The sequence below is a fragment of the Zingiber officinale genome, chromosome 1B (assembly GCF_018446385.1).
Source record: "Zingiber officinale cultivar Zhangliang chromosome 1B, Zo_v1.1, whole genome shotgun sequence".
Taxonomy (NCBI): Eukaryota; Viridiplantae; Streptophyta; class Magnoliopsida; order Zingiberales; family Zingiberaceae; genus Zingiber; species Zingiber officinale.
The window spans coordinates 120,163,620-120,177,230 of NC_055986.1; the positions used below are offsets into that span (position 1 = coordinate 120,163,620).

Below are 13,611 nucleotides of genomic sequence, written 5' to 3' on the forward strand. Positions count from 1 at the left end.
CAGTTTTTCTTTCTGTTGTGATTTTATTTCAAAGTTTTAAAAAATTACTCTGGTTTAAAAAACTCGTGATTCACCCCCTCCCCCCCCTTTCTCTCTCTCATGATCCAACATAGATTGCTGTAGCAAAGGCATAAAGTCAGAAAGTGAATGGAATAGATGCTCTGTGCCTATATGATGATTACAATGTTCAAAGTATCAATTGTATTCAAGAGTGTGTGGAGGAGTGATAAGATGACTGATATCATGAGTAGTAAGAAAGGAGAAAAGGGCTTAGAATTTACCTCCATTGTCAGTGAAGAGTGTTTTGATAATAATTGAGAATCGATTTTCAATAGGAATTTTAAATGCAATAAAGGTAGAGTATACATCTATTTTTTTGCATAAGGGATAAAACCATATATACATTATAAAATAATCAACGAAGATAACATAATCTTTGAGTCCATCAAATGATGATATAGTAGATGTCCAAACATCAGAAAAAATAATATTTAAAGGAGTATGAGACGAAATACTAGATTCATAAAAGGGTAATTTATGACTTTTATTAATATTGCACGAAGTGCATGAAAAATTAGACAAAGTATCCGTACGAAATGAAAGACCCAAGGATAACAAAAAAAAAAAATTGCAAAACACCTAATGAAGGATGACCTAGACGACTATGCCATAAGGGAATAGATCACAAGATAGACACAAAAAGGCGGAAGGAGATGATAGTGTAGACACAAATAATACACACCAGCTCTATGGACCCCACAAACTAGAATTGTCCCAAACAACGATCCAACACTTGAAAATCGGAATCAAAGAAAAGAAATGTAATAGGATTAGTAACATAAAGTGCAGCGATAGAAATCAAATTTTTTTAACATGGATGACACATAAAATATTAGAGAAAACTAAAGGCAAAGATAGAGTGGAGAAAGAAAAAGAACCAGTATAGGTAATGGGTAGTCTAGAACCATCACTAACAACGACACTATTATTCCCTGAGTAAGGCTCATGCAACAAAAGAGTAGTGAGATTAATGGTGATATAATGAGAGGCGCCAGAGTCAACCATGCATCCATTCTCGAGAATTAGATGGCGGTGTAAAATGAATGACAATGTGCGCAAACGGTGCACTATACGCGGGACTTGAAGCACGCGGAGGAGCCGACCAAAGCAGAGCAGACATCGAGGTAGTCATATGACCGCACTAGCGAACAAAGTGACCTTGGACACCACAGATCTAGTAGTGCCCAAGATAATGATTGGGACTGAACATAGCTGGATGTGCAGGAGGACGCATAGACAACCCTGGGGTAGACAGGCATGTCTGATGGGACATTGATAGAATCGACTAGCGACCACCTCGATAGTTTGAATACCAATTATGAGAATTCCCTGTTGGAGCCACAAGAGCAGTCATTGGCGTCAAAGATGGAGATGATGTCGAGACTTTTAACTAGGCCTCATAGTTGAGGAGCTGCTTGAATAACTCATCAAAGGTAATAGTGATGTTATGAACTTGCAAAGCATGTAAAATATTACAATAGTCTTAGCTAAGACCATTAAGGACACGAATAGAGAGTTCATCAAAATCAACTTTAACATTCATAAACGTAAGAGTATCAATATTTCTTTTGATGTCTTGCATATAATTAATAATAGATTTGTTACCCTAGTGAGGGCTGGTAAGATTTTAATGATGTGTCATAATCTTGTTATGTGAGGGAGCAACGTAGGTTCTCTCTAGCATCTGCCACACCTCTTTAGATGAAGTTGATGAAGAAATAAACTACACAAGAGTAGGAAATATTGAACCTATAATAGCGTTGAGGAGAAGTTGATTTTGACGGAGTCAGATAATATGATTAGGATTCGCTTGTGGGAGTGTGGTGCCTGTAGATGTTATTTGCATAAGGGGCAGGAACGTGAGCCATCAACAAATCTCAATAAGTCATATCCGAATAGAAGAGACTTGAACTGTAAACGCTAGGCAGAGTAATTAGAGGTGATGAGTTTCAACAGTGTCTGAGCATTAACATTGAGAACCACAAGACCGAAAAGTGAATCAGGAGCATTTGTAAGAGATAGCCGACGAGGGATGTCATCGGCGACAACCATTGTAGAAGATGGTTGATGGATATTATGGAGAAAAGAAAAAAAAGTTACTATTAAGTTTAGTGCTCTGATGCTATATTGATGATAAAATTCATATATTTTATTAATGATAATACGTAGTATATAAATATTATTATAAGTGTAAAATAGAAAAACAAATAAAATATTAAGAAATAAATAAATATTCTTTAATAATAAATATTTTTTAATAACACATAAAATATTAAGAAATAAATTAATATTTTTTAATAATAAATATTTTTTTAATAATGCACGTACTTTTCGAGAGTTGAAGAAACCCAGTACAAGGAAATACTAGGCTGTTTGCACCATGGAGAGGCTTCAAGCCCGAGTGGAGGAGCTGAAGAAGCAATTGGGAAAGTATGACTCCGTTCTCAAGAATACTTGATCGAACTGTGTTTTTGCTCACGACAAGTCATATTTTGTAAGGTTAGCAATCTTTCTATTATCTGTACGAAGGTTGTCTATCTTTGTCTATCATTTAGCTTATTTTGTCTCCGTTATCTTTGTAATTTTTTTACACTCTGAAAATCTGACGATAAGAACTTTTAATGTAATCTAGTTACCCTAAATATAAGCCGGATATCTTTGTTAAGTGGGTTTTCCTTAATATTTCTTAACTTCACGGCAAAATTTACGTGCAATCTTTAATCATATTTAAATTTTATATGTAATCCTTATTGCTAACAAACTTTATTTCTACTTCCTAACTAAATATAATAGATATTAATTTATCTAATTTATATTTTTTAGGTATAAAAATCTAAAAATAAATATATATATTTTTAAATTCAGCATACTATTTTTTTATTAAATTGAGCACTTTTTATTTACCTTAATTGAATGAAAAATATATTATATTCTTTTTAAATAATACTCAATTGGATGGAAAATATACTAGATTATTTTTAAATGATGTTAAATTTTTTAAAAAATATATTAAGTAAAAAAAATTATACTTAATTTGATAGTAAATATACTAGATAATTTGATAAAAATATACTTGATTTTAATTTAAAGTGTTGAATTTAAGAAGAATTATATTTATTTTTAGATTTTTTTTAATTTAAAAAATATGAGGGTCAATTAGATAATGATATTTATATGAGAAAGTTAATGAAAGAAATAGAAATAAAGTTTTTGATTTTTTTTTAAAAGATGGCATATATGCAAATTGAAGATATATTTTAAAAAATTTCTTCAATTTACTCTTTTTTGGTATTTATAATTCATATATTTATTTCAATTAAAACTTTTTGTTTTTAATAACAGCTGGTGCATTCGAGGCATTTTGGGGAAAAAACGGAGTCTCACTGTATACATTTTTGTTCTTCCAAGTTTCTCCAGCGAAGCAAAGCATCGTTTGCAGCGGTAGAAGAAGAATTGATGGTGGCTCGCAATTTGTTCGTCCGTCATGGCGACACTCAATTCTCTATTGAGTGCGACACAGATTTAGGTTTCGAGGTAATCCATAATCTTCCTTCTTATTGATTCTTATCTCTCATGCTTTGTGCTTGCTCTCGATTATCTTCTTCGGTTTACTAGGTTCTCCAGTATCAGATCTTCTCCGTCACTTCCGTGCCGCCTGAGGATCAAAAGGTACTATTTTCCCCTCGATCTATTCCCATTTTATTTTATCTGTTTGATTATGATTGAAAAATCCTAGATGATTGACTTTTCCCTCTAACGCAGATATTGGTGGAGAATGGGGGTGTTGCTGTCTCGGATGAGTCAGACCTTGAATGGATTTCGGAAAATCTTCTTCTGGTATCCATTCAAGATGGAATGGGGGAGAGTTCACGAGCAACCAACGTTGACAAATCCGACGAGGAATTGGCTCGTATGTTGCAGGTTTCTTTTTCTTTTTTGTTGTTTCCCTTTACTTTCTTCTCTACTAGGAAAAGGTTTTGTTAGAAATGGATTTAGTGGACTTTGAAGTTACCTGTTGCGTCTATCAAGGTCGAGAAATCAGACGAGGAACTGGCACGTATGCTGCAGGTATTTTTTTGTACTGCATTTCAAGAAACAATTCGTCATATACTTATTAATAAAGCTTCAGTCATCTGTTGGAATTGATAATTTAACTTTCAGTTATTCGTTGCTTATATTGTTATTACCAGGCAGAAGAGGAGGCACTTATGTTTCAACAATATGCCGTCAAGAGTGATGGGAGAGAATTTGAACAGAGAATCCGTGCATACGTTCAGCAGGTTCTCATGGTCAGTTGACTCAGCTTGTGATATTGAGTTCTTAGGTTGTTTCCCCTTTTGTAGAATGACACTAGATAAAATGCAGTATGAGGATCCTGTCCGCCAAGATGCTGCAAAGAAGACAGTTCCTCTTGACGAGATTGAGGAGAAGGCATCAGTCGCCCTTGCTAAGGTACATATAATAATAACTTTGTGTGTTTCTTTCTAGTATTCAGTTGCAATAAGGACATTCTATCTCTAATGTAAATGGATATGGGGAAAGATTAAACTTCAACAACAGAATTGTACCATAAATTCAAAAGGAAGCTGTTATAAAGCATAAGTGCTGCATATGATAGATATTTACACAGAAATGACCCATATCAATGTCATTTAATGAAAACGAACTATAGAGTAGATATTTGTATTAGAAACATGGGTGATTCTAATTCTAGAATAACTGGCAGAAAATAATATAGTAAATCGCTGATGCTAGAGTACAGCAGGACATTTCCACTTTTGACTGCTTGTATCAAACTATCAATAGGACAGTCATTGTTTGAGTTGACTGTGATGAAGGCCTTGTGTTGGTGGAGTCAAGCCAAATCCTATTTTGACCAAATTCCAGAAGCTTTAGACTAGTTCATAATGATACTGCTTCAAGTCAATATGCGCAAAAATTATAATTGTGATTCCAAAATTACATTACAGTTGTGGTTAGTGCAATGAAACCTATTTGTACTTTTAGATTCAACAAATACAAGATCCTAATTTTGCCATTCGAGTTACCATGTTTGGAAGTGTTTTGATAGGTTAGAAATTAAATTAAATCAAATTAGGGCTTTCTGGAACCCAATTCCAATTTTCATACAATGATTTGATTGACTATAACTTGAATTATTTGATTCCATAAACTTTTGGTTCCTTGCTTGTAATAGGAGGGAATCTTCAAACCTTCAAAGAATGAGTTAGATCATGCAATCTTGCTACAATTGCTTTTCTGGTTCAAACAATCATTCAGGTGATTCTAAAACACCCAAAAATGTTTCTTTGTTTGTGCTTAGAAGATGATTCAGTATGGGTATTACCTTTCTGCAGAGCAATTGGTTTGGCTATTTCTTTTACCTGTTTATCGTATAATTGTTATAATTCTCAACCTACTCTAGCTTTAGTTTGATGAAAGTTCATTAAAGAATTCAAAATAACACTATAATGCTAGTAAAAAGCACATGTTTGGACAGGTACAAGGAGAAACAGACTGATGATATGCTCAGTCACATTGTTTGTATACATAAAATAGTAAAATTTATACACTGATTCTACAAGTCAAATTGATCTTTACCAATGTATTTAAAATCTTTGGATTTGTAAATGAACTTGCATACATCCAGGGCATATTTTAGCTAAACACAAATGAGATCGCTACATTAACGGCCCCCCTAGTGTCCCATGGATATGGAAGGAGGTAAATGTACGTACACAGGCGTTAGGCGCATGGTGGGGTAAACCTCATATCATCAGTTCCTGAGAATCGACCTGGCCATTACACCAAAGATGTCATGCACCCACCATTTGCGCTATGCCCTGGGGGCTTTGTAAAACCCCTTTTGAGGTCATATATGTCGTTGTCTACTTTTGTCGTCGTCTACTTTTGTTGATTATGTGTGATAATTTGGGGGCGTAAACTTTGTGCTCACAAGGGTTCATTTTTGAAACAACTAAGGACATTTGAGGAATTAGAATGTAGTGAAGTTTTGAAATGTCTAATCTTGAAACTAAACCAACATGGTGGCAAAAAGGTGATTCCCTCACTCGCAGCGCCTCCACCAGCCCGTCCCAGGCCAACACGGAAAATGATTAACCAGGTTAGGTAACGGACGATCGGCCAGACCCCACAGAAGTTTTCCACCGGCTGCTACGGTAAATCGAGGAAGTATACATGGAGGCCTATTATGATAACCAGTATTCTCAAGTCCGCTACCCATTAAAGAGAAAAAGTTCAATAAGTCTCGAATTCTAGATCCCTAATCTACCATTGGAAGGTCTAACCATGACACCCTGCTCTCGGGGGCACATATCTTCCATGAATAAATGAAACTAAACCAGCATGATAGCATTGAAGATGTTGTTCTTATACTGCTGTAAACTTTGATATCATATGACTAGTGCAAGTTGGTGAACATAAGTAATATTTGCTTCTACAATTTAATTATCAATGATGAGGATATATGAGAAGACCTTGTAACAAGGTTTTGTAGTCTCTACATCTAGAGATCGAATGTGCTAGAAGTGGGAATACACAAGAAGTGTCTCAAATACTAAAATGTAAAAGGAACAATAACTCTGGAAGAAGAAGAAGATGGTTCAAATACTAAAATGTATTGGTTGAGAAACTAAATAAGGAATTTTGGTGTCACAGTAACACAAGTTAGTGCATCAACTGTAATATTTTCTTTGACAATTTAATTGTTAATGATGAGGATTTATCAAATGATTTATTTTTCTTTATACTCATACTCAATATGTTGGTTGAGAAACTAAACTATAAGTACGACAAGTTACAGCAGCATTATAGGAAGAAGAAATAGTTATTGCTTGAGAAACTAAATAATGACACAAGTTATGAAAACATTATAGGAAGAAGACAAGATGCTGGTCTAGATATAAATCTCACTGCACTTAACATGGAGGGAACATGGGTGTTGTTTTCTTGATGACCTTGTCGTGTAGGGAAATGAGCTGTGGGGAATACAAGGGATGCTGGTGTTGACATGCCTGTGTCAGTTGACCAGTTGTTTTACCTGTTCATGGTTCTTGTGACCCCCATATCTCATGGTTTACAATGAGATGTCAGTTTGCATCTGAACCTGCATGTAGTGTATGCTTATTTTTTTATTCTTTTTGCACATTAAATTTACTGCCCCAGCAGGTTGATAAATTTTACTTTACAATTCTAGAATGTAATGTACCCTGCTGAAATCTTCTGTTTGGACTTACATTCATCCAAGATTCCGTTTCTCTGTTGACTAGAATAACCAAAGAAGTGCCCTAGAGCTTTGGAGAATGGGGACCTTTGGGTGTTTCTATGCCATAAATAACCAATGAACAAGCAGGGGTCGTTGAAGTTATTATGAAATTGCTACTCAAACCATGCAGATACATGCATGATGAATATACATGATGCATTACTATCTCATGAAATGGAATCGTGAGTGTGAATTAAAGCCATTTATCTCTCAAGTCTCTTCTCTCTATTTTAGTTTCCTGCAAAGGAAGATGCCTGAAACCTAGAGTGTGTTGATTTAACTAGTTATGCATGAAAGGCTACTTAATAGATTCTTTTTAGCTTAAGCATCTAATGCAAACTATGTTTGTAAATTAACTAAAGTAAACATTGTCCCCTCCTTGCTAGGTCATTGTAGCAACAATAGCCAAAGTCACTTTTGGGGAGGAGGATTTAAATCTAAAATCTCTCTAAAAGAAACAATTTTTTTATAACCCATTTTAAGTTTATATGGTGTTAGCATTGGTTGCCTTTGTTTTTTTTTAGCTGTATGATAGCCAAATGTATTAGGTCGTCTCTTGTCACTGGGAGATGGGCATAAATTGGTTCTCCTCCAAATTGAAATTTTATTTTAGGCATACAATGTGATGTTTATTTGAGGACTTACATTGGAAAAGGCTTGGTAAGAATGTCTTGGAAAGTTTTGGTAAGGTTAGATGAAAATTTATACTCATATATAGTCAAATTTAATGTTAGAATACACTCAACAACATGAATGAACAAGCACACCTTTGTTAATGAATAGGCAAAATTATAGTTTCAAATGGCTAGAATGATTTTTCTTGTGTTATTGAATTAACAATATAGAACTTTGCATTGTGCTTTCGAATGAGCATTGTCATATATCTTGTAGGTCAATTTACAGGATTATTAACTTGATGTGGCACAAGAAGAGAGATTGAGTGTTGGAAGGTTTGGGGAGTAGAAATCTGGAATTAAGTGAAATTGTAGAAGCTTAGGTATCACACCTAAGGTTCCTAGGCATCTGTCACACTGTAGGGAGATTGCATCACACATTTTAAGAGAACTCTCAAAAACTCATAGACACATAAAGGACTCATAAAGACTCACATAGTGAACATAAAGGACTAATAGGGAACTTAAAGGACTCTTAATTCTTGATGGAATTGTTGAACTTTATATCATTTACCAAGTAGGTTCATCATCTTCCAAGGTATGCCATATTAATAGTTGAGCTTTAGAATCTTTATTTCTACGTTTATAAACTTTTAATGGAGATTGCCACTTATATTTTTGCGGTTATGAAACACATGTCTCAATGAGTCAACTATATCCTTTAATTTAGTTTACATTTTGCAGATGGGTCAATTCCCCTTCTTGCGAAAAATGTGGTGGTGAAACTATGAACATTGGCATGGGCAGTGCTGAGCAGTCTGAGATAAAATTTGGCGGTCATCGTGTTGAGATTTATAGGTATCTATTTAATATCAAGATTTAATTTGAATATCTTAGATATATTTGTACATGCTTCGCACAAGTTTCTTTTATATTGATCCAGTTAATACTTACCTTACAAAATTTAGACTAGAAACATACTAGTTTCTTTTATATGTGTTTTCCATTGCGTTTAATAAGTTGTTTTGTACTGCTTGACCTGTTTTCATTTCTCTTTTTTTTTCTTTTTCTTTTTCACCAGACCTTTACTGCTTGGAATGGTATAGTTTGTTCATTACAGTCATAATTTTTAAACTCATGATACTCCATTTTGTTTTTTGGTGGTTAGTTGGCTAGGTTCCTTTGAGAGAGTAGTTATTTATCTTGTAGACTATGCCATCACTCTCTAATTAATATCATTAATCCTATAAAGTCTACATGTTTAGGGAGACAACTTGTTATGCTGTAGTCTCGTGCTTTCCTTTGGTACTCTTTTAATTTCTGACTTCCATGAGTATAGATCAACACTTTTTCATTCTGAAACACCTAATCTATCACTTAAATGCCCTTACTTGACTTCTCACTGATTTTTAATCTTTATTCAGATGCAAAATGTGCTCCAGTATCACCCGTTTTCCACGGTACAATGATCCACTCAAGGTAATTGCTTTTTAACTAACTATCGGGATGCCCAATCTTCCAAAGTCCTTTAATGACACTACTATTAAACATCTGTTTTCCAGCTTCTAGAAACCAGGAGAGGTCGGTGTGGAGAATGGGCTAATTGCTTTACACTCTATTGTCGAGCTTTGGGTTATGAAGCTCGTCTGGTAATGTTGAAAAATGAAGCTTAAGCATTGCATTAAATTTTTTATGATTTAGATTCCTTTCATAATTCTAATAACTTTCTGTATTTCTCGACATATGCATGTCTTACTAATTCCATGTGCCAAAAGGAAAAGGCCATCAAGATTCAAGATTAAATGTCTGGCTGAACCTTCTTAATGGCATATTTTTCCTTGAAGGACGGGCCAATTTCATTATCATTTTACTAGGGATTCATTCACTCTAAGAATCTTTTATGTTTTATTACTCTGATGCAGTAGAAATCTCAACAATTTTATGAATTTCAATTTATTTGAAACTTTTCTTACTTTCTTTTTCTTCTATGATTCATGCATAGGTACAAGATTTTACGGATCATGTATGGACGGAGTGTTTTTCTCAATCTTTAGGGAGGTAATGTATGGACAGTATATTTGACTTTTTCTTAGATGGTCTTATAATTTCTGTCACTAATTTGTGAGAGCATGTGCAGATGGATACATCTTGATCCATGTGAAGGGGTTTATGATAATCCATTATTGTATGAAAAGGGGTATGTTTACTACTTTGACAACTTCTGGGTTCCATACTAGGTAATCTAAAAGTTTTTTTTTTTTTTGGTGAAGCTGGAACAAGAAGCTGAACTACACAATAGCTATTGCTAAAGATGGAGTTTATGATGTTACAAAAAGATACACAAGAAAGTGGCATGAGGTTAATACATAGGGTGCTGAGTCGCTATCTAATTTTTCCCTCATGGAAACAATTGGTCATGTGTAGTTATTTTCAGGTCTTATCAAGACGGAGCCTTGCGACAGAAACCAATGTTGCTGCAATTCTTTCCTTGATAAGAAAAGAATGTCGAAATGGATATTCAGTTGAATTACTCATAATGCTTGAAGATCGTGATAAGAAAGAAGCAGAGGAACTTGAGAGAGAGGTTTATTGTCAATTGGATGCCTCCATTTCATTACCTGGAAGGCAAAGTGGTGCTATAGAATGGCGAAGAGAAAGACTCGAGTGTGGTTCTAGTGACAGCAACTCATTAAACAGTTCTTGCCCAAAACGATTATGTGTAGATGTTCATGTCACAGAAATTTGCACTGCCATGACTAAGTTGTGCTCACAAATGCTTACTGAAAATTTTTCATTAGCCAACTTTGTTGGAGTTTTAGAGACAATTGAAAGAATGATGAAAGATCTTAAGAGTAAATCCTTCAGGAATCGAACATCTTTCATGGAGCTCAAGGGATCTCAGATCTCTAATGAAATGATTCTCTGCATTGAAAGTTTGCTGTCAGCCACTTCCTTGAAGCTAGAGATAGGGGCTGATGATGGAAAGTTTTATGTGTCTTTATCTGCTGATCCTGTTCAAACTTCTATTGCTTTGCCAGTGATATTGGACGTGATTAATGAAATAATTGATAATATCAAAGGAAAGAATGCTCTTCCCAAAGTTTTGCAATTTCCTAAACCTAATAGATTATGTTCTGGTTCAGTTCTTGCAAGTGGTGAAGAACTTCCTTCAGGGATTGTAAGTAGCTTCAATTGACCATCTTAACATTCAGTTATTGTTAATAATTTCAGTCGCTGGTTCTTTGAGTGTTCTAATTATGTAACTTTTAGGCTGCCTCAGCGTTTGATGGTACTTTTTCAACTAAATGGGAAGAACCAAATGGAGCAAAAGGTAGGCCAATTAAGTCTGGAAATTAACTGCAGAACTCATTGGCATGTTTTATTTCAAGATCCTATTTACCTCTACGTGGTGTTCCTTTGTGCATTTTTGTACCTAGCCAGATTTTACTACTATAACTTGTTAGAGTGACTGAAATTATTATAGATGTGCATTCATCCAACGGCACAAATATATATCTGAAGTTTCCAATATGCTGCATAGTTTTGTTAATATCCAACTATTGGTTAGACTTTGCTAATTATCTAAAGTATATGCATTTTTTAAAGGTCTGTGACAATTCTGTTTTGTTTAGTCTCTTTGGAATACTATTTCTATACTAAGGAGATTAAACTGAACCTTGACAATTCTGTTATGTTTTGATAAAAAAAGAATTTCTTAAATCTTTCTAGTTGTGTCCTTTGACCGTGTAGATTATTACACTAAGATGACATATATGGTAGCTATGCTTCTCTAAAGAAATATATCTAGAAAAATAGGTCAATTCTGTTGTTTCTTAGAGATTTCAGTGCAAGCTTATCATACAAAAAACTGCAGTTACTGGAGAATGTCACTGTTCCGTTTGCAATTTGGACTTGTAGCAAAACTCATTTTGATGAATGGTACATTGCAAATCCTCCACTCCTGTCTCTTTGTCCATACATTGTACTAGATTATTAATCCCTTTCTTGGTTTAAGTAATTTATTCTGAAAAATTTACTGATCTCATTTTGGAATTTGTTTTTATAAAACTAATTAGTTGTCCGAATGGTGATGTCGTTTGGTTCCGCCAATTAAATTTCTCAGGATGTTGGCTCATTTATGAAGTTCCTGGTGAGCAAATGTGCGAGCTTCAGTCATATGATTTTGTATCGGCTAATGATGCTCCAGAAAGAGATCCAATGGATTGGTAAGATATTCCATTATCAACACATTCATGATCATGTTGAGAGATGTCAAATTATATTATCTCTGCCACTTTTTTTCTGCCGTGTCTAATGCTTATTTTAGTTCTCTAAAAAATAAAAATCACATCTATAGTGGCTACTATAGTTGATTACATAGTGCTATTAGTCAATCCGATTCACTTCCATCTAAGTAGTTCAATGATAACTCCTATTTGTGTTTGATACCTAGGAAAGTTGGATGATGTTTTCTTGTTATATATTGACAAAATATTGCTCTCTGTGACTCAACAATTGCACGAGTCAAACTAGCAACGCAGGATGACAAGGCCATCGCATAATAAGCCTGATGCCAATTATAGTGAAACTTTGTTTTGAAGGATTTTAGAGGCAAAGCAAATTGGAGGTTCTACATGGATTCCCTTGGATGAACAGAAGTCTCAAATATTTGATAGACGTTTCCAACGGAAAGCTTTTACAGTAAAAATGAAATTCAAGTCTAATTTATTTAGGTAAATTTCTATTGAAGCTACTTGAATGTTATCTCTAATTAATTGCGTGCTAAGTTCACAATTGTGATTCTTGATTTGCTAGATTTAACTTCCTAGCCGTTAAAGATGGTCAGGCAAATGGGAGATTTCAGATAGGAGGTATTAACCTGTATGCGTATTGACCTGTATACTTTAAAGGATTGTTTCTATCTTATAATGTTTAACGTATTGATAAATTGAGTTGATGAAGTTCATATGTATGCGCTAGCAATGCTGGACGATGAGCTAAATAAACAATGATAATGTCCACCAAATAGAATTATGATGACGATTGTACTATGTTTTTTTCTCTCGGATGGATTTAGTGGTTAGCGCATGAGGTGTTGTCGTCATAAGGTCTGGGGTTCGAATCTCGATAAAGTCGAGATAAATATTTTCTTTATGTGCTAGTCACTATTCTAAAGGTTAGTAGTCGTTCGTGATTTTCCTCCGTGTTGATCCTGGGATTGATTGACGGAGATGCTGGGGACGAATGTATTCATTTTTTGTCATCATGATGACGATGGTACTCGAACAAAGACATGATTGAAATTCATTTAGTGTGCATATATAAATATTTACTGATTTTACGCTGATAAATTACTTAGTAAATTAATTGGAGTAATTTTAACATGTATTTACTAAGTTTTAATTTTAATTAATTTTAAGAAATATTTTAGTATTTCACCTATATTAATTTTGATAAGTTGAAGTAATCTAACAGTGCAAAAAAAAAAAAAAAATTGAGGGTGAAAAATAATATGAGATATTTTTTGAATATGGATTCGCTTTTTGATGATAACGAAAATAACAGGCAATTTTTAATTTTTGAACGAAATATTATCAGCCCATATTCTATGCCCATAAGCTAAAAATATCATCAGCGGTAATACAAAGAAAG

General features: G+C 34.2%; 1 protein-coding gene across 7 annotated transcripts; it reads left to right on the forward strand.

Annotated features, from left to right (window-relative positions):
- Positions 1-3,402: 3,402 nt before the first annotated feature.
- Positions 3,403-13,020, forward strand: LOC121975737 (peptide-N(4)-(N-acetyl-beta-glucosaminyl)asparagine amidase-like). 7 transcript variants are annotated; one of them, XM_042527570.1, is made up of 18 exons: positions 3,403-3,594; positions 3,676-3,729; positions 3,823-3,981; positions 4,069-4,128; positions 4,251-4,349; positions 4,426-4,512; positions 5,258-5,340; positions 8,704-8,817; positions 9,384-9,438; positions 9,522-9,608; positions 9,962-10,017; positions 10,097-10,156; positions 10,230-10,317; positions 10,394-11,137; positions 11,230-11,290; positions 12,083-12,185; positions 12,561-12,692; positions 12,775-13,020. In XM_042527570.1, the coding sequence occupies exons 1-18, from the start codon at positions 3,517-3,519 to the stop codon at positions 12,851-12,853; spliced, it is 2,199 nt and encodes a 732-aa protein (XP_042383504.1). In that variant the 5' UTR covers positions 3,403-3,516; the 3' UTR covers positions 12,854-13,020. The 7 variants fall into 7 exon arrangements, with proteins under 7 accessions (XP_042383504.1, XP_042383512.1, XP_042383542.1 ...); XM_042527578.1 differs by having other exon boundaries at positions 4,090-4,128; XM_042527587.1 differs by having other exon boundaries at positions 3,506-3,594; positions 3,823-3,970; positions 4,057-4,128.
- Positions 13,021-13,611: the final 591 nt, after the last annotated feature.

Bases quoted from the DNA above. Each gene is read 5' to 3' on its own strand.
- LOC121975737 (XM_042527570.1), top strand. From the start codon at position 3,517: ATGGTGGCTCGCAATTTGTTCGTCCGTCATGGCGACACTCAATTCTCT. The intron at 4,513-5,257 runs GTACATATAATA...TGCTTGTAATAG, and splicing joins CATCAGTCGCCCTTGCTAAG to GAGGGAATCTTCAAACCTTC. The intron at 10,157-10,229 runs GTATGTTTACTA...TTTTTGGTGAAG, and splicing joins CCATTATTGTATGAAAAGGG to CTGGAACAAGAAGCTGAACT.